Genomic DNA, 21,892 nt, shown 5'->3' on the forward strand with positions numbered 1-21,892 from the left:
CTAGGTAGTCATTAAGAAAGAGTGGTAAAATAAGACTGTGGTTAAGTTTGGCAGTAGGACCTAGTCAGGCCTGGAGGTGACATTGAGTGTACACCTGTCTATTTTATAAGCTTTAGAAACATTGTTAGTGCTTCCACTAGGCTGTCATTTCAAGTCAAGCACTGTATGTATACCTGACATCTGTAATACTAGCAACTAATGGGCTAAGATCTGAAGATTGGAGTTCAAAACCAGCCTAGGCAAAAATGTCCATGAGACTCTTATCACCAATTAGCCACCAAAAAGTCAAAAGTGAAGCTGTGGCTCAAGTGGTAGAGAACCAGCCTTGAGCAAAATAAAGCCAAGTGAAAGCAGCAGGCCCTGAGTTCAAGCCCTAGTACTAACACAAAACAAACCTATTTGTGATAGTCAGAGAAAACCATTATATTTCTTTGAGTTTGATTACCTTTCCTCTATAGACAGGTACATTCCTCTATAGACAGTTAATTCCTTGTTCTAACTATTATCTGGAAATTAAGAAAGAACAATCTGATTATGAAATCCCAGAGGCTCAGTTTCTTTCTATTCCAATTACCATCTCACATCTAGCATATAAATTTTACATATATGCTAAAAATCCTTAAGAAAAAAGTTTATTGCAAAAAAGTCATTATTCTGGTTCCATTTGTGTCACAAAACTTCAAAGTCCTTTGCTCTCTGCTCTTACTCAACACCTCAAAATGATTTTTCTTTCAGATCTGATTACCTGAATCTGCCTTCTGTTATGATACTGGAAAATCAGCCCATATCTTCTCCAATCCCCCTCTTTCACACTGTTGAAATTTTTTTCCTTTTCTTGACTTTCCATTTTTTACTCACCCATCAAAAGCTAAAGATCTCAATATCTCCATCAAGTTTCAGCACTTATAAATTTAGCCCTATCCAATTTCATCACAACCCATAATAATCAACTATACTTTGTCATGTCAAGTTACATTCCAAGATGACCCAAATAGATTGTAATTGGGCCCAGGGAATTTTGTGTCTCCTATGTATAAGAGACACTTCTGCCTGCAGCCTGATTGGCATGATAATAGATAGGGAATTAATTTGTAGAGCAATTCAGAACTTGGAAAATACAAAAATATCCCCTCATGGACTTGTCCTCTATTCCCTGTGATAAAGACCTTTTAGGTTTAGGACTCTATATCAGAAATTCTCATTGCAGCCATACATTCGTTCCTCATGCCTGTAATTCCTGCTACTCAGGAGGCTGAGATCAGAGGACTGCTCTTTGGTTTGAAGCCAGCCTGAGCAATAAAGTCCACAAAGACTCTTATTTCCAATTTAGCAGCAAAAATCAGAAAGTGAAGCTGTGGTTCAAGTGGTAGAGTGCTAGCCTTGAACAAAAAAAGTTCAAGGACAGTGCCCAGACTCTGAGCTCAAGCTCCAGGACTGGCACATGCATGTGCATGCACACACACAAACACGCACGGACACACACAAATTCTCGTTCTCAATGGAGATAAAGAAACTTTAGATTCCAATTTTCAGGTTTGAACCATTCCTATAAAGGAAAGAATACATACACAGAATGATAAATTATGTCTTTTGAAAAATTCCCACGGAGGGTTAAGGTATTACTTATTTTTAGAATTTATAAAGTAGTTGTATAAAGGAGTTACCATTTAGCAAAGCAGTTGATGAATATGATACATCTGAAGACAGTGATTAAATGAGTATGTGTTTTATAAGGACTACTACAGAAATGTGACTTTTGAAAAATGGAAACCATGCTTCAGTCTTAGTGTGAGATCTGTGGCATACACCTTGAAAGCATTATTTATATTTAGTATTTTGATTTTGTAAGAAACATGAGAAGACACACCACACCTAGAAAGGGTGTGAACATAGAAGGTTTCACTCATGGAGAAGGCTGTGTCCTCACAATATTTTTTATGAACTGTTGTTCCCATAGTTACAATATTAATAGCCTTATCTTGCCCAGAGATAAATCTCTACATTTCTTCATGTTACTTGGCTCCTGAACCATGAAATTCTGAGAAAGTCAAATGGTTATTAAATGTGCATATTTATAAATTGCTTTGTTAAATGGCAACTCCTTTTTTTACAACTACTTAAAGATAATTTGGTGCATGTGCCAGTCCTGGGGCTTGAACTCAGAGCCTGAGCACTGCCCATGACCTTCTTTTGTTCAAGGCTAGCCTTACTTGAGCTCCACTTCTGGATTTGGGTGGTTACTTAGAAATAAGAGTCCCATAACTTTTTGACTCAGGCTGGCCTTGAAGCAGGTGATACTCAGACCTTAGCCTCCTGAGTATCTAGGATTATAGGCATGAGCCACCAGCTCCTAACTAGAATAAAGACAATAAAACTTTTTAATTAAAAAAATTATTTGGGACCAGCAGGAGAAATAAATCAACACAGGAGACTCAGGATGACTGTCTATTAATATTTAATATTTATATTATATGCAATATATTCTTATATATTTTATTATATATAATAATATACCTTAATATAATATAGTACTATATATATATATGTATATCACTGTTCTTCCTGATACTTGGGTCTGAGTCTTAGCATTACCATCAAGGTCAGCTATGGGTTCTGGTTTCTTACCCAAGAGGTACTGTGATGTTTGCGTCATGAACTAGCCCTAGGGTTTTGTGAATTAATGAACACTATGTTCTTAGAATTCCTGACACTCGATGCCAGAAGTCATCCTTGACCTCAATCAGTTCATCGGTAAGGAGGTCAGACAATATTTTAGGTAGGAAAATACAGCTTTCCACAGATCTCCTAGTACTGTAAAGGATTTTTTTTTCTCAAAACTAAATTTCTTCTCTTCTGCTTATACTTTTTCCTTTGTAATGTTAATAGGGCTATGATTCAAAGCAATTTATGATTTTAATGTTATAATCCAAAGCAATAGTTGGCTTTTACAGTGTTACTTAATCTAAATATTATAGGTATCAAATATTCCTCCTCCTCCTCTTCTTCTGTGCTGGTACTAGGGTTTGAACACAGGGCCTTGCACTCTTGTTTAGCTTTTTTTGCTCAAGACTGGTACTCTACCACTTGAGCCACACCTCCATTTCTGGCTTTTTGCTGGTTAATTGGGGATAAGTGTCTTGCAGACTTTTCTGCCTGGGCTGGCTTCAAACTACACTCCTCAGAGCCTAGTGAGAAGCTAGTATTACAGGCCTGAGTCACTGGGCCCCAGTGCAGTCCTCTTTAAGAATAACAACTTCCATATGGATGGATGGCTGTTTTGTAAAAGGCTTTCATAAACATGATCTCATTTAATCATGAACCATCACATGACACGCTCGAGAAAGGCACTGCTGCCATTGCACAGGTGAGGAAAGAGAGATGAAGTAACTGACTTGCCAGTGACACTTGCTAGTCCCTGTTGGAGGCAAACTAGATCTTCAGATCATGGCAGCCAGCCATTCTTTGTAGGTAAAGGACCGCCACAGGCATATGCCTAGTCTAGCTTTGAGTAGAAGAAATAGTGGCCAGTTCTGTCTATACCTGCTAGTCAGAAGGCCTATTGTATCATTGTTTATATCATGTGCTCTAAAAATACCCCAGTTTTTCATTCATCTTTGTGCTACATTTATAAATTGATAGTATCTCTGTATTAGATTATTGTACCTTGTAACTTTGTCCCTGGGTGGTATTACCTGCAAAAAAAAAAAAAAAACAAAAAAAACACACTGTTTTGTTTGGCTTCTACAAGTCAACCTCTGTTGAGTTTTAGGAAGTTTACCAATCTAAGAAAAGGAGGAGATCCTATTCTTCTCTTGGTTCCTGAGCTGAACCAGAGCAATGGGGAATATGGAAATAAAAGTAAGTTTCCAGCATGCCATTTCCCACTGGCTTATCTTCAGTCCTGGGAGGGCGGGGTGTGGAGGGATACGCATGCATGCGTGTGCACATGCAAGTCCAGAGTGTGAACTCAGAGCGTGGGTGCTGTCCTTTAGCATTTTCACTCAGGGCTACTAGCACTCTACCACTTGAAGCACAACTCCACTGGAACCACAGCTCCACTTTCTTCCAGCTTTTTGTTGATTAATTGGCGATAAGGACCTAACAGACTTTTCTGCCTGGGCTGACTTCAAATGGCCATCCTCACATCTCAGCCTCCTGACTGGCTAGGAGCCACTGGCTTCAGGCCATATCCTCACTCTTTTTTTTTAATTTAAATTTTATTGTAAAGGTGATGTACAGAGGGATTACAGTTATACAAGTCAGGTTATGAGCACATTGTTTTGAACAGTGTCCTCCCCTCCCTCATCTCCCTCTTTTCCCCCTCCCAACTCTTCTCTCCCCAAGTTGTAAAGTTCATTTCCAACATAATGTCTAGTGAGTATTACTACTAAATTGGTTCACCCTTTGTCCCACCATTTCTGATTCCTCTTCTCTTCCCCAAATCAGATAAACTTAGATACAACAGTGACAACAGAGAATAAACCACAGGAAAAAAAAGAAAGAGAAAAGAAATAACTGCAAACAGTAGATGAAAAAAACCTTTTGGTTGCATTTCTTGGAGTTCATTTTGATAAGCATCATTTTATATGGTCATATCCAGGTAGCTATTGAGCCATTGTGATCCTCTCCTGAGAATATCCTCACTCTTGAAGTCCTCTGTTCCCAATAGCCTTACTGAGAAGGAGGGTAGGTAGAGAAATCAACATGCTTGCTAGATTGCACTGAAACACACTCAAAGCCCAGCTACCTTGTCTCATCCAACCACACAAGTACAAAGAGGATTAATTCCTTCTGCTCATTAGCTGCCATTGTCATCTCTTATCTGTTGTTGATTATTTATAATACCCTTGTCTACATCTACAGGAGGAGGCAATTCCCTATGTAGTAGGCCTGATTTTATTGCTAGGCAGGTTTTAGAGGTATTGCATTCAGAAAATATCTACAAATACAACCAGCCTTTTTATTTTTTTATCTTTGCACATCCTGGGGCTTGAACTCAGGGCCTAGGTGCTGTCCTTGAGCTTCTTTTGCTCAAGTCTAGTGTTCTACCACTGAGCCACAGCTCCACTTGTGTCATTGTTGGCTGTAAATTGGAGATAAAAGCCTCCTGGACTTTCCTATGTGGGCTGGCTTGGAACCACGATCTTCAGATCTCAGCCTCCTGAGTAGCTAGGATTATAGATGTGAGCCACTGGCGCTGGGCTTGACAAGCACCTACATAACTAGGCAGAATGTTATTCAAGTCTGGAGGAAATGTAGCTTCATTGAGAACTAAGGAGGAAAAACACAGAATCAAACTACTTTCAAGGACTGTTCGGAATGCTAATAATTACTGTCTTGAGGTATACATTTCAAGAAAAAATTACAATAATATTATCATGTCATTCTTTATTCTTTATTAGAAAAAAGTTGTAGATGTATATGAGTGGGATAAAAACTTTGCTGCTCAATTCTTAATTCAACTTAAGTCTCCATTTAGTTTTCAAATTAATAAATACTCCAACAGTTAGGGTCAGATTTCAAAACTACTTAGCTCAATTAAGATAGTAGACTGACTGTTCAATAGCATACTATTGTCTAGTTACTAGACTAATAGAAAGGACAAAATTCTCTGCTTCCATTCTGCTTATTTTTGTCATCAGAGCCTGCCTACTGGGCCAAATGTTTTAGAAGAAAGAAGTTAACTTAATGGTTGCCAGACAGCTGCAGCATTAAAGGAGAAATGTATCTGGCAACAGTGGCTCACACCTTTAATCCTCGTGACTCAGGAGATCTAAGGATCCCAATTCACAGCCACCTGGAATAGGAAAGTCCATGAGACTCCCAATAAACTACTGAAAAAGCCAGAAGTGGAGCTGTGGCTCAGAAGGCACTCAGAGACAGCACCCAGGCCCTGAGTTCAAGCCCCAGGACTTGCAAAAAAAAAAAAGATCAGAAATATTTACAAGTAACACAATGATCCTCTGAGAGGAAATGTGTAGACCTATCCCAGCTCACCTCGCTTCTGCAATCCAGTGTGGTTTTGCTAGATACAACCATTACCATGTCCCAGAGAATTTTTTTCTTAGTATCGAATTTCTTAACTAGACTCACATTAAAGTTTCAGCCAAGATTTCTCTTAGCTCAGATCTGCTACTGAGCTGTGAAATCTGAATTGATTTCTTACTTTGTCGAATTGTAACTCCTTTGTACAGCTACTTAAATATAATAAAAATATCATTTAAAAATTGATTTCCAGGAAAAATGAAGACTTTGACTCAATCCAAGGAAGAACTGAGAGTTTGGAGAGAAAGAGAAGAAAGGAAAGAAGTGGAAAGATGATAGAGAATAAGGTGACATTTTCTTTGTGCATATATTATAAAACATATATATGCTATACATACAGATATCCATATACATATACACACAGATATATACATGCATACATATACAGATATATACATATACACACAGATATATACATGTGTACATATACAGGTAGACATATGTGCATCCACATATATGTGTGTATGCATATGTTTATATCTTCTAAGAACTTTTTCCTCATAGAAAATAGATCAGCTTCTAAAATTGTGAACACTGTGTTCCTTCTAGGAACCATGTTTTCTTTTTTTTTTCTTCTCCTTTTTTTGGTTGTTATTTTTGGTCATAGAGCTTGAACTCAGGGCCTGCTGCTGCTGAGATTTTTTGCTCAAGTCTACTGCTCTACCACTTTAAGCCACAGCTCCACTTCTGGTTTTCTGGTGGTTAATCGGAGATAAGAGTGCCAGACTTTTCTGCCTGGGCTGGCTTTGAACAGAGATCCTGAGATTTCAGCTTCCTGAGTAGCTAGGATTACAGGCATGAGCCACCAGTGCCCAAAGAGACTATCTTTTCTATATCCATATATTTCTGTTTGTACTGGCAAATATATTGCTCTACCTGTTCCTAGAAAGGTAAAAGGCATATCTCTAACCCATCTTTCTAAAATCCTGAAGATAATAGGTTTAAAATAGAAACAGTTAGATGATCTGTAACTGAAGAAGTCATCACCATCTTTCTCAAAAAATAAGTCTGAATTCCTTTTGAATGAATAAAATACAAGAATATAAATTGCACAGAGCCACCATCCCTCCTTCCATTCAGATAGGAAAAGGCTTCCTGGGAATTGCTCCTCAAAGAAACCCAGGTCATAGTTTGACTCTCAGAGTCCAACTCTTCTGAGGATTTCAACTTAAAGTTTTCATCATGCGTTGTCAGTATTGGAGCTTGAGCTCAGGGCCTCACACTCTCACTTGGCTTTTTTTCCTGAAGACAGGTGCTCTACCACTGAGTCACACCTCCACTGCTAGCTTTTTGCTGATCAATTGGAGATAAGAGTCTCCCAGACTTTTTCTGCCCAGGCTGACTTCAGACTTCAATACTCAGATCTCCTGGATAGCTGGGATTTCAGAAATAAGCCACTAATACCTGGATTGTTTTGTTTTTCATTAGTCTAATTTGTATTGACTATGAAACATGTAACTGCAGGTTTCTAAAGATTTTTTTTTGTTCTCACGAAAACTTTCAATTTAATTTCTCAAATGAAAGGCTTAGAGTAGTCAAGAGATCTCCACATTTTCATGTAGAAAATGTAGATTTAAACTGGAGAACCTGATTTGGGTTCCTTGAACATAAATGGGTATTCTTGTGGCTCCCTTGCTTTGTCCTTTTCCTTTTTTCATGATTTTCATTAATGTTTATGTATTTTATTTTGGTACTTTTTTCACAAAAATACAAATGGCTGGCTTTGTCCTATCAGTAGAAAAACTCATCTTCAGCGTTGTTTTATACTTAGTGTTGACAAACTTAATGACAAAAATAAATTTTACTGATGGAGAACAAATAAAACCAAGTAAATAGATTCTTAGTTGATTGTGCTGATTTTATGCACTTTAAATGTTTTTCTTTCTTTTGTTAAAACTATCTTTAAGTAGTTGGACAAGAAGTTTCATTTCAATCTGTCAGTTTAGAAGTACAATGCATCTTGATCATTGTCACCCCTTCAAAGTTTTGATCATCTATTTATTATATTTCCTTTATAATTTTTTTTGTCGGTCATAGGGCTTGAACTCTTGGCCTGGGTGCTGTCCCTCAGCTCTTCAGCTCAAGGCTAGCACACTACCACTTGAGCCACAGTGCCACTTCTGTTTTTCTGGCATGCACGCCAGTCTGGGGCTTGAACTCAAGACCTAGGTGTTGTCCCTGAGCTGTTCTGCTTAAAACGAGTGCTCTACCACTTGAGCCAGAGCTCCATTTCCGACATTTTTGGTGGTTAATTGAAGATAGTCTCACAGACTTTTCTACCCAGGCTGGCTTTGAACCATAATCCTTAGATCACAGCCTCCTGTGTAGCTAGGAATATAGGCATGTGCCACCAGTGCCCAAGTTAGAAACCATTTCTTAAAAGTTTCATCATTTCTTAACATAGACACCCTGAAGAGAAGCTTTTACAATGAAGCCTCCTGGGACCCATTCAGTAAACATTGTCAGTCTCAGACGAGGGATTGTAGGCACAGAGCTGGAGAGGTTTGGTGTCAGACATAATATGCCAGACAGATTTGCCAACAGAAAAAGACATGAGGCACATAGTAATTTTGCTTGGGTCACAAAAACATTCTGTAATGTCTACATTGTTTATAATGAACCTTTTAATTGCACCCTCTTCTCCTCACTCTACTCATCCATAATAGTTGCTCTTCCTGCAGCCACATTTGCACAATTTGTCTTTAAGTACATGCTTTCAAAGACTATCTCATCCAAGTGGAATGAATTAAGGATCTATTCTGTCAGAACTTTTAGAATTTGGCGTAAGAAAGAGATGTCAAGCTTTGGGTTTATAACTTGTGTGTTTTCTTCATGAACCTGAAAGAGAGAAACAAACAAAAAATACATAAAATAATCATAAAGTAACAGAGGGAGTTCTGACACCTGTGATACATTAAACTGCATCATGAGTTAAGATGTGGCATGTGCTGAGTACTGATGTACGACCAGTGCCTATAATCCTAGCTACTCAGGAGGATGAGATCTGAGGATTTTTGTTCAAAGCCAAACCAGGCAGGAAAGTCCATGAAACCCTTATCTCCAATAAATCACTAAAAACCTGGAAGTTGATCTGTGGCAAAAAAACTCAGGGTCAGTGCCCAGGCCTTGAGTTCAAGCTCCAGAACTGGTACAAAAGGGAAACAGGCACAGAAAGAATTTAGTGAAAGCAAAAATAATAAGAATCAAAGTAGAGGAAGGAAGGAGGCAACTAAGTCTATAGGTTAAGGGTTTCAAGTTTTCTTTAAAATTCACTCATAAACCATTAAAGTATGTTAAGTAGGTAGGTAATATGTTCAGTTAGAAGGGTCAAGATAACTTTAGGCTTCCAGAGGGAGGCCAGGAAAGCAGGTGAGTGGAAGCCTGAAATAGCTCATGCGGAGAAGGCAGCTGCTCTGCCCCCAGCTGCTGTTACTGTCTAGGCCAAGAAGGAGACACTTGGAAATAGAGAAAAGGCCCAATCTGAGATGGCAAGGGTAAGTCTTCAGTTTGAGGTTTAGGCAGTTATCTAGGTAAAGATGCCATGTTTTGGAGACAGTCAGGACTAGAACAGTAACATGTTTGGGATGAGTATTCTGCTTTGCCTGGTCTAAGATGTTGATGGGTTTCCATGTGGCTATGTGAAGAGGGAAATTAGATAGTCAAGCCTGTAGTCCAAGAGGGTTGTCTGGGGTAAAAATCTAAACTTAGTATTCATCATTCTGTGGACAATATTCAAAGCCCTTCACTGGGCAGCAATACCTAGACAAAAAACATAGAAAAGAGAGCGAAAAGAGAGAGGGGGAGGGAGAGGTGGCTATTTAAAGGTCAAGGCAAAGATGAAGCATGTGAAAAGAAAACTGAAAATAGGCATCAGGAAGACAGGATAACACAAGACTATGACATTTTAGAAGTCAACGGAGCCAGATGTTATGGCTCACACCCGTAATTCTACCTACTCAAGAGGCTGAGATCTGAGGGTCAGTTCAAAGCCAGCCCAGGCAGAAATGTCCATGGAATTCTTATTTCTAAATAACTACCCAAAAGCCAAAAGTAAAGGTGTGGCTCAAGTAGTAGAGCATTAGCCTTGAACAAAAAGGCTAAGAGGTAGATGGTGAATTCAAGCTCCAGTAGGGGCACGCACGCATGCATGCATGCATGTGCGCGTGCGCGCACACACACACACACACACACACACACACACACACACACACACACACAGTCAGTAGAAGGAAGGGTTGTAAGGAGAAGGCAGGGCTTAGAAGGCTGACTGGCATGAGTACCTCACTGAATCTGGAAATGTGGGAGGCTGGAATTTTTTTTCAGCTGTGGGGCTTGAACTCAGGGCCTAGGTACTGTCTCTGAGCTTTTCTTCTCAAGGCTCTGCCACTTGGAGCCATAGCTCCACTGCCTTTTTTCTGGTGCTTAATTGAAGATAAGAGTGTCACAGATTTTTCTGCCTGGGCTGGCTTTGAATTACAATACTCAGATCTCAGCTGTCTGATTAGCTAAGATGATAGGCAGTAAGTCACTGGTCCCAGGCTGGAATTTTGATAGCATTTTCAGGATAATGAGATGGATAGAAACCATATTGGCATGGGCTGGGCCAAAGATGTAAAATGATTTAGTGAAGGAATGGTATTTGAAAGAGCAACGATCCACTAAGAGGGGCCCAGGAGCACATTCCTTTGGTGTGTTCCTGTGCTGAGAATGAAGCAGAGAGCAGAAGGTACATTACCCTGAAGAAGAGGAGAGAGAGAGATGGGGAGTAAGGTTGTTTTGTTTTGTTTATTGTTGTTCTTTGCCCTTCCTGGGACTAAGCACTGTCACCACTTGAGCCACAGATCCACTTTTGTTTATTTTGGGGGCTTCTTAATTGTAAGTAAGAGCCTCACATATTTTTTTCTACCTGGGTAACTAGTGTTACAGATATGTATGAGCCACAAGTGCCTGGCTTCCTCCTGATTTTCTTGCTTTTTTTTTTTTTTTTTTTTGCCAGTTTTGGGGCCTGAACTCAGGGCTGGGCACCACTATGCCTGAGTTTCTGTTTGCTCAAGATTAGCACTCTGCTACTTGAGTCCCAGCGCCTCTTCTGGCTTTTTCTTTTTATGTGGAACTGAGGAATGGAACCCAGGGCTTCCTGCGTGCTAGACAAGCATTCTACTACTAAGCCACCTTCCCAGCTCTATCTTTCTATTCTTGTCCATTTTTTTTCTATAAGAACTTTGAAGGAACAGGGGCCATCTGCCTTGTTTCCCCCTGAGCAGTGCATGACACATAGCAAGGGCTGTATAGCCAGTGAATGCATGAATCATTGCAAGCTCCAATATGAAGTAGTCTGGACTAGAAAGTGTCACAATGTTTTCAACCTCCCCTTATTTACAAATAAATATAATTACAACAATGTTTAAGAAACATTCTATAAGCTGTGTGTGTGTGTGTGTGTGTGTGTGTGTGTGTGTGTGTGTGTGTGTGTGTGTGTGTGTGTGTGTGTGTGTGTGTGTGTGTGTGTGTGTGTGTGTGTGTGTGTGTGTGTGTGTGTGTGTGTTTATGCCCAAACTGGGTGGGGCTTGAACTCAGGGCCTGGATATTATACCTTAGTTATTTTGCTCAAGGATGTTACTTTATCACTTGAGCCATGCCTCCACTTCTGACTTTTTGCTGGAGGATAGAGTCTCACAGACTTTGATGCCTGGGCTGGCTTTGAACTGTGATCCTCAGATCTCAGCTTCCTGAGAAGCTAGGATTTCAGGTATGAACCACCAGTGCCTGGCTTCTATCATCCTTTTGCTTAGTCTATATGTCAAAGAAAAATGGAGAAAGCTATAAAACCATTTGTGCTTCTGGATTTACTTTCTTCCTGTCCCAATATGGTTTTGCTGAGTGTTTTTTCCACTGGCCTCTAGGGGGGTTTGGGAATTTGGAGGTAGGAAGGGCTTGGAGAATGGATGGGTCCATCTGGGAAGTCACAGGCTGCCACAACCCCATCTTGCATTCCCTTATCTTCCTGCCTTTTTCTAAGTAGTTGTTCTATGACCTCCTCCCAACACCCTCATTTTCCCCCTCCCTCCCTGAAGCCCAATTGAAGTACAAGTATTTTTAGTTAAATACTCTGCCATCCTAGATGCCTCTGGGTGAAGCGCCATGCTGAGGGTATTTCTGAACAAGTCCCTGCACCCTCTACTTCACACTTAGAAACTTCAGGGATTATGAAGGTGTCATATGCCCACAGGCTACAATGTCAGTCGTTCAGTCAGAAATATTTTCCAGTCACCAACTACATGCCAGATGCTACCAGGCACTGAAGGCATAATAAAATAGGTCTCATTGCTCTGCTGCCAGGAACTGAAAATACCCACATGGAAAACAGAACCTGTTCTTTGGACTCAAAGCAAAATAAGAGCCAGAGACTCTATTATTAAATTAAATACAGAAATACCCAGCCAGGCATCTGTGGCTCACACCTGTAATCCTAGCTACTCAAGAGGCTGAGATATGAGGATTACAGTTCAAAAACAGCCTGGGCAAGAAAGTCCAAGAGGCTCTTATCTCCAATTATCAGCAAATGGAAGTAGAGATGTAGTTCAAGTGGTAGAGTACCAGCCTTAAGCAAAAAAAGATAAGATAAAACAGGGGGCCCAGACCTGGGGTTAGTGGTAGGGTGTTTACCTAGCATGCACTAAGCCCTGGGTTCCATTCTTCAGCACCACATAAACAGAAAAAACCAGAAGTGGTGCTGTGGCTCAAGTGGTAGAGTGCTAGCCTTAAGCAAAAGGAGCTCAGGGACAGTGCCCAGGCGCTGGGTTCAAGCCCCAGGACTGGAAAAAACCAAAACCAAAATCATAGGGTTCCAAGTTCAAGTCTTAATACTGGAACGTATACATACATACATAATACATACATACATATATATATACATAAAATACCCAGTGTGAAACTTTGCTTGAAATCACAGCTAAATATCCCAATATTCAAAGCCTCAACTTCATAATTTTGGGCTGGTGGTATGCCTCAAGTGGTAGAGCATCCGCCTAGCAAGTTCACAGTCCTGAATTCAAACCCCAGTACTACTAAAAATAAGCAAACTAAAAAAACAACAACAACAAATGATGGTCCCATGATATTTACGATTTTGACAGGTGAGTAGTAAAAATGGAAAGCTAATTTCTTTTGAATGTAGACACATAACTGTTGTTTGATGTGAACTTTTTCAGAATCAGAAAGAGTATTTGCATATGTTTTTTTTTCCTTTGAGGAATTAGACTCAAATACAGAATGAAATGACTTAGATAATCTGAGATGAAATATTTTTAGAGTAGGTAAGGCACTATTTTCAGTGTAACATTCAAATATGGATTAATTTGCACTTCTTATTTAACATCACTTGGACAAAAGTACTTCTTAGTTATCTTTAAGTAGTTGTACAAATGGGATTTTAACATACTTCATGTCAGTTTTTGAGGACAATGTATCTTACTCAATGTCACCCTTTCCATTGTTCTCTTCCATCTCTCCCAACCCCACCTTTGTGCTCTCTACTCTTCTCTCCCCTTCCCACCTTGAGTCTCATCTCTTCTGTCAAAATAAGTTTCAGATGCTTGATATTCACTTTGTTGAACTCTAAGTTGTTTGTTTAACAGAGTTAAACTATTGGAATCCTCCATATGAGAGAAAATCGGTGCCCCACACCCCAGGGTGTCTTTTTTGGTGTGTGTGTGTGTGTGTGTGTGTGTGTGTGTGTGTGTGTGTGTGTGTGTGTGTGTGTGTGTGTGTGTGTGTGTGTGTGTGTGTGTGTGTGTGTGTGTGTGTGTGTGTGTGTGTGTGTGTGTGTGTGTGCCAGTACTTGAACTCAGAGCCTTGTATTCTCACTAGGTTGGGCTTGAATTAAGGGCCTTATACTCTGAAGAGTTTGTCTGTTTTTGTTTTCTTTTTTTTTCCAGATGTCTCTCTACCACTTGAGCTATACTTTCAATTCCCACAAGGAATTTTTATTGGGGTCCATTAAGCTTATTTTGTATGATGTGATTTTGATCAAAACCACTTAGCTACAGAAAGTTTTTCCTCCTGTTATCCTCAAGGGACCCTGGGTATGACTCAAGAATCAGGGTTGAGAAATCACCTACTGTACTTTTAATGCTGTCAGGAAGAAATTTAGATTCAGGCATTAGAAATTAGCTTAATTTTTTTTCATGAGTGAGAAAGCAGATTGGTAATTTAGCATTTGTTTTTAACATACAAACTAACACATTTCTCTACTTTTTTTTTTTTTTGGTTGGTCATGGGGTTTGAACTCTGGGCCTGAGCACTGTCCCTGAGCTCTTCAGCTCAAGGTGAGCACTATACCACTTGAGCCACAGAGCCACTTCCAGTTTTCTGGTGGATAATTGGAGATAAAAAAAAAAATCTCATGGGCTTTCCTGCCCTGGCTGGCTTTGAACTGCAATCCTCAGATATCAGCCTCCTCAGTAGCTAGGATTACAGGTGTGAGCCACTAGTGCCAGCTCTACTTTTCTTTTTTGTAAAGTGAAGAGAATACATTGTTCATAAATTGTTATGTTTCTATTGGCTGACAGACAATGTCCATCTCATGAAAAGAAATATCCAGTTATCAGTAAAAAGGAAAGGATAAAAGAAAATCACCTTTGGGGATTAAAATGGTATTGGACTTTTTTCTGTTAAGATTTAACAAAACCTTTTAGCTTTCCTGGAAATTAGGGACAAAAAGAACTACCAATTACAATACAATAATCCTTGAAGTTAATTGCATTTTGAGGTAGCTAAAATGATATCTGTTGTGAGCTGAACTGTAGCTTACCAAAGGTTTATATTGAAGTCCTGATATTCACAGCCCTTTGCAAAGATAACTTTCTTTGAAAACACAGGGTCGTGGAAGAAAGTCAAGTAAAGCTGAAGTCATACTACATTAGGCAAAACCTATATCCAATAGCTTGGCCTCAAATCCAGTGGCCAACCTCCAGACTCAATGGCTGGTGTCTATAAGAAGAAAGAAACAGACATGCAGAGAGAGAATAGAGTGATACAGCCAGGTAGCCAGGAACTCAAGGCAACTGTAAGAAAGCACTCAGAAGTAGGAATAGATAATGAAGGATTCTAGAAACATGAGAGGAAATACATTCCTTTGATATTGAACATCTTGCCTCCAGAATAGGAACAGAATGAGAACAAATTACTGTTGCTTAAAACCAAAAACAAACAAACAAACAAAAAAACCCTTCAGAGTTGCCCAGAGTTGGTGGCTCATTCCTATAATCCTAGCTACTGGGCTGAGATATGAAGATAGTGTTTCAAAGACGATCCAGTCAGGAAAAGTCCCTGAGATTCTTTCTCCAATTCATCCAGCAAAATGCTGTTCTTCCAGCAATCCCACTTTTGGGCACTTTTACCCAAATGTTCACAAACAAGACCACACTAACGCTACCAGCACGACTATGTTTATTGAAGCATTATTTACCATAGCTAAGATATGGAACCAACCCAGATGCCCCTCAGTAGATGAATGGATCAAGAAAATGTGGTATAATTTACACAATGGAATTCTATGCCTCCATCAGAAAGAATGACATTGCCCCATTTGTTAGGAAATGGAAAGACTTGGAAAAAATTATATTACGTGAAGTAAGGCAGGCCCAAAGAAACTTAGGTCCCATGGTTTCCCTTATTTGCAATAACTAGTATATGTCTGAGTCAAGCAGAAAAGGTCAGATAAGTTAATGTTAGGGAAATGAACTCTTAAGGTATGTATTCAAATGTTTTTTCTTTTATGGGATTGTTTCTAACACATTTATATTTCTTTGTTGCTTTTTATGTCCTTCCCCCACAGTATAACCCCTGCTTTCACTGTATTTGATGTTGGTATAATTTGTGGAGGGGAAGGGAAAAAACAAATCGTTTAAATAGGGATACAGGTGGACCCATTGCAACAATGAGATGTACAAGTTGTTATGTCAAAAACGAACTTTACAACTTTGGTGGGGGGGTAGGGGGAGCAGGATTGGGTGAGGGGGCGGGGGGGGAGGATAGGAAGGGGAAACAAAGGAGGAGGCTATAATGCTTGATAAGATATGTACTCATTATCTTGCCCATGTAATTGTAACCCCTCTATACAGTATTTTCACAATAAAATTTTTTTTTTTAAAGCTGGTCTTCCAGCTAGAAGTGATAGAGCACTAGACTTGAATAAAAAAGTCAAGTGAGAACACTGAGTTTAAGCCCCAGTACTGGTATAAGAGGAATAGAATAGAATAGAATAGAATAGAATAGAATAGAATAGAATCTCACAGTCTGGGCTTTGGTATCCCCAGGATTTAATACAGTAGGTAAGTAAGGTTTCCACAGATAATTCTTTCACATTCATAGATACAGAAGGTAAAATATATGCACATAATTAAAATAAGCAAGCAAAATGTATATAACTTCAAGTAGGCATACAAGAAGCATAAGGTTATTCACAGAAATTTGCCCTAATGGTTAAACTACAAAGAGCTGTAGAAGTTCCAAGACAAAACGTTTATTGTACATTTCTGCTCCTGGAATAATAAGTCACATAAAATTCACCTTAAAATGTCTCCCTTTATGACATTAACAAGAGATTATCTAGCATTTATAGAGGGCCTATTATGTGCCAAGCCCAGTAAAAGTCATTTTATTATTAGTCTGTAAACTAATCCTTACAAAAACTCTGAGAAATGATTGCAACTTCATTTGCCAAATAAGGAAATGATAAAGAAGTTGTTGAAGCTATAAAAGTGAATCCCCTAAGTGAGAATCTGAACTTGGGTGTCAGGGAATATCTCCATTTTGTTGGGCCTAAATTAATACAATATGTTAGAGGAGGAGTAGACAAAGACAAGAAAATCAAGGATATAAATGTGTAATCTTGTATAAGTTTAACTTTTATTTCATTAGTTCTCACCTGGGTGTCTCTGACTTCCACAAATTCTTGTTTTTGGGGGGGGTCCAGTTGTAGGGCCTGAACTCTGGGCCTGGGCACTGTTCCTCAGCTCTTCAGCTCAAGGCTAGTGCTCTACCACTTGAGCCACAGCACCACTTCCAGTTTCCTAGTGGTTGATTGGAGATGAATCTCACGGACTTTCCTGCCCTGGCTGGCTTTGAACCGAGATCCTCAGATCTCAGCCTCCTGAGTAGCTAGGATTATAGGCATGAGGTGCCCAACTTGTATCTCCTATTAACCAACAAAGAGCAGGAAATGAAGCTATAGCTCAAATGGTCAGCCCTAAGCAAAAAAAAAAAAAAAAGGCAAAAGTGAGTATGAAGCCCTGAGTTCTAGCCCCAGTACTGGCACACACACAAATGAACACACACACACACACACACAGACTTTTGTTAAAAAAAATAAAGTACTGCTATTAAGCTTATTATGACTAGCATAATATTTCATCATAACACTTCACCATGTAATCCCACCAACTCTTAAGTTGTTTGTTCCTGTGTTTCCTCTGAAGTTTTAAATATTTATTTGATATTATTTATGATATCACTTACTGATGTCCAAATATGGAAGACTCAATTAGTATTCTTACATTCCCTCCCCTAATTGCTTGTCCTTGCATTTTTTCCAACTTCTTCTCCCAAGAAGTCTTTTGTACCATTGTTTTAATGGTATTCATCACAATGTCAAGAGAGGCCTGTCTTCCTTTGTTACATAAAACCTTTCCTTTCAGAATTAATGCTAATGCTTATTTGTAAATTCCTTGTTACACCTCTCTCCAACTCTTGAAGATCAGTCTAAACCCTTCTAAAAACCACGTTCCACAAGGTTACCGGGTAGTCTCAGAAGGAAGCCCTCCTAACAGATTTGCGAGAGACAAGGAGCTATACACCAACAGCTTATGGTCCAGTATCCCACAAAGACCAATGAAGGTGTCATTGAAAAGCCAAGATGACCATGCTTCCTAAGGTCCTGTTCATACCTGTTCCCTTAGTGCAATGAAGGTACCCCCTTGACTCCTAAAAGTCTCAGCCGGGCACTGGTTGGTCCCACCTGTAATCCTAGCTACTAAAGAGGCTGAGACCAGAGGATTGTGGTTTAAATTCATCCCATGCAGAAAAGACTGTGAGACTCTTGTCTCCAATTAATCTCCATAGAACCAGAAGTAGAGCTGTGGCTCAAGCTGTAGAGTACCAGCCTTGAGTGTGTAAAGCTAAGGAAAGGGCAGCTCCCAGGCCCTAAGTTCAAGTCCCAGTCCAGGCACACACAAAAATTTTCATTAGCCCATCACCAAAACAGCAGCAAGAATTCTTACTCATGGATCTGAAGAGTAAAAGAAGCATAGTCGCTTGTGATTCTTTAATCCCAACAGGATGCAGGCATTATAATCAAATGCACTGTAACTGATGGTCCTGATTACATCTGGGCTCCTCTACTGCCACTTCTGCAGCTAGCAGCAGGTATATGACATTCAGCATCTTACCCAAGAATCTCCTAGGCCTGCTGCAGAAGTGTCTGCTCCCTACAAGAAATAAGGTCAGCCGGAAGCCCGTGGCTCACACCTCTAATCCTAGCTACTTGGGAGGCGGAGATCTGAGGATCGTGGTTCAGAGCCAGCCCGGGCAGGAAAGTCTATGAGACTCTTATCTCCGATTACCACCTGAAAACCAGAAGTGGTCCTGTGGCTCAAGTGGTATAGTACTTGTCTTGAGCTGAAGAGCTCAGAGACAATGCCCAGGCCCATACTCCAGGAAGGAAGGAAAGAAGGAAGGAAGGGAGGGAGGGAGAAAGGGAAGGAGGGAGGCAAGGCAAGCAAAGGAAAGGAAGGGAGGGAGGGAAGGAGGGCGGGAAGTCCTGGAAGGATCTGGGGAATGGGGAAGCCAAGCTGAGGTTCTTGACAGATACACCACCTGACAAGTAGGCTGGATTTTTGTGTTCATTTATTATACATTTATTTATACGTTCAGTTATTATACATGATAGTTTTCCCAGGGAGTAGTTGTGTGTATACTATATGTGTGTATACTATACGTGTATGTATATAAATATGTATGCATATATTTATGCATTCTATCCTTGCAATACTTTCCAAGACAGTTATAGAGATTATTTAGCCTTGCATAAATGTCCTACAAGTTTGTTTCCATTGTCTTCTTGGAATCATTAAAATGAAAAAGTTAAATTTGAAGTAAATTGTGCCCAAAATAACTTTGACTTGGTTTATAAATGAAATATTGATCATTTCAAATAATAATTTCTTATTGTGATTTATAAAAGATGTGTGGTTTAATCTAGTGGAAAAAAATTTCCCCTTTCCTGATGAGGACATATTAGGTGATTTGGACCACCAATTAAAGAAGTTGAAAGAAATTACACTTAAATTTTAAATATACATACAAAATTCTGCTTTAAAAGCACCAAAGGAAAAAGCTTATAATTTAGTGTATTTTCCACTATTTTCCACTACTTTGCACTGAACGTGCCCATGCTGGTATTGGGTCTTAAACTCAGGACCCTATATTCTATGTTGGTTGTTTTTCTCAAGGCTGTCACTCTACCACTTGAGCCACATCCCCACTTGCAGCCTTTTGCTGATTAATTGGAGATAAGAATGTCAAGGACTTTCTGTGTACAGTCTAGCTTCAAAGTTCAATCCTCAGTTCTCAGCCTCTTGAGTATCTAGGATTACAGGTATATATCACCAGTGCCTTGCCATCTCTGTTCTCTTTAAACACTGAACAGCTTTTTTGTTCTGAAAAACTGGATTTGTCATCTTTCACTTTATGTCATGGTGTGAAAGGATCTTGCTAAAAATATGCTTTTGTAGCCCATGTATATCCTACAACGAGTTACTTTATTTACATTTAGCATCAAATTTTACTCTATGTGTGTGAGAGAGACTGTGTGTGTGTGTGTGTGTGTGTGTGTGTGTGTGTGTGTGTGTGTGTGTGTGTGCCCACAACACATGTGTTGTAGTAACTGGTCCTTTAACTTAGGACCTAGTGCTCTTGTGTGGCTTTTTTCATCTGGACTGGCAGTTTGTCACTTGATTCATACCTCTATTTCAGCTTTTGGCTGGTGAATTGTATGTTTAAGCCCCGTGGACTTTCCTAATTGGGCTGGCTTTGAACCTCAGTCTTCAGATCTCAGCCCAGTGAGTAGCTAAGATTACAGGCGTGTACAGGCATGAGCTGCCAGAGCCTGGCCAAGTTTTACTTTTAATAGAAGAAAAGCAATTCATTTTTTTATGTGTTTATATGTGTGTGGAAGTGGGTTGCTGGTTCTGGAGCTTGAACTCAGGGCCTAGGCACCGTCCCTTGAATTTTTCACTCAAGGCTAGTGCTCTACCAGTTGAATCAAAGCACTACTTCCAGCTTTTTGGTGGTTAATTAGAGAAGTCTCATGGACTTTCCTTCCTAGTGTGGCTTTCAGCATGGATTGTCAGATCTCAATCCCCTGAGTAATTAGGATTACAGGTATGAGCTACTCATGCCCGACTAGAGTAGAGGGTGGTGGTTCATTGGGACATGTCTATATATGCAAACAATATATGTAGATCAGGGTTTGCCAGGGGCTAGTGCTCCTTCTACTTCCAACAAATCCATTCAACTTCATCTTGGTTCAGTTTTCTCAAATGATTTAATGCTTACCAATCTAATGTTATTTTTTTGCAAGCAGTTTTGCTAGTCTTAGCTGCGTTATCAAGGAATACAATGAATAATTTCCCCCAAAATCCTGTAGAGTCAAGAAAAGCCACTGGAATGAGTGCCTTTCATTCCTATATCCTCCAAGTTCACCTTCTATGCAGATACCTTCTGACCACAGCCATTCACATCGCTTCCCTGATCCTCATTTTTCCTGGTGTTGGAAGACTTGATACTCTTCTTATTTTTACCCACTGAGTTTTTGCTTCTTCCTTTAAATCTGCCCCCATTTTCTTTACCCAATCATATAAATTTGTGAGACTCAGATATTAGCTATTCTACCATAATCTCCCCCAAGAAGCCCTTCACTGGCAAAAGTAGCTATTTATAAAAGACTCATTGAAAGTTTTTTTTTTTAAATCAAATTGAAGGGGTTTTCCCCCAACACTCTGGATTCAACTCAAGCATCATTTAATATATATCCTTTTCTAGTAAGAAAAAATCACAAAGTAAACCTTTTTAATCTGGTTACTGGCCTTTAATTATTTTAACTGCCACTATTAAGTTGCATCATAGATCCAAAGAAAATACTGTGTGTTATTTTCTGGCTAGTGATTGATGAAATGCTACTGAGTAAGATTAGGTCATAATCTTCTTCAGTATGTGCCTTGGAATTTGGAAGCTATACCATCAATTAGCAATAATGCTGATAACCTGTATTTTGTACAGCAAGTAATTTGTTTTTCCATAGAAACTGGGAGAAGAAGAGAAGGAACCGATCATTATACATTTGCCACAAATCATGTGTAGTAAGTATCATAGACTAAGAGATACTCTTTACAGCCTTTTTATTTAAATCTTAACATCTTTATATGGTGAAGTGCATGTATATATACAAAGACAAGTCGTCAGATTTCTAATTAACCATTACATATTAACTTGCTTTTATTTCTCAATTTTAGGCTAGCTATTTGATGCTTCCTTTCTTATTTAAGTTTTTGGAGAACTAAATATCCATGTCTTTAAAACCAAGCTTCCAGGGGCATTGCTTGCCAAACCAAAAGTTGCTAACTTAGCTGATTTTTTCAGTTTTCTTTTTCTGAAATATATTCTATTGAAGCAAATTCAGACCTCTTATTCCATGTTTTAAAAAAGGTGAGAACTATACAATTTATCCTAAGTAGCAAACAATAGGATGGCACTTAGAAATGAATGATAAGAAAAAATAAGATTTTAA

General features: G+C 39.3%; 1 protein-coding gene across 4 annotated transcripts in view; it reads left to right on the forward strand.

Moving 5' to 3' along the window:
- The window catches only part of Pdzrn4 (PDZ domain containing ring finger 4), a 400,873-nt gene that overhangs the window by 27,703 nt on the left and 351,278 nt on the right, over window positions 1-21,892 (forward strand). For all 4 annotated transcript variants that reach the window (XM_070034743.1, XM_070034771.1, XM_070034751.1 and 1 more), the window contains one exon: window positions 6,239-6,332. In XM_070034743.1, coding sequence (XP_069890844.1) covers window positions 6,318-6,332 — 15 coding nt within the window. In that variant the 5' untranslated portion in view covers window positions 6,239-6,317. The remainder of the gene's footprint in view (window positions 1-6,238; window positions 6,333-21,892) is intronic.

This window comes from Dipodomys merriami, unplaced genomic scaffold, assembly GCF_024711535.1.
Source record: "Dipodomys merriami isolate MVZ:Mamm:240054 unplaced genomic scaffold, mDipMer1.0.p SCAF_10, whole genome shotgun sequence".
Taxonomy (NCBI): Eukaryota; Metazoa; Chordata; class Mammalia; order Rodentia; family Heteromyidae; genus Dipodomys; species Dipodomys merriami.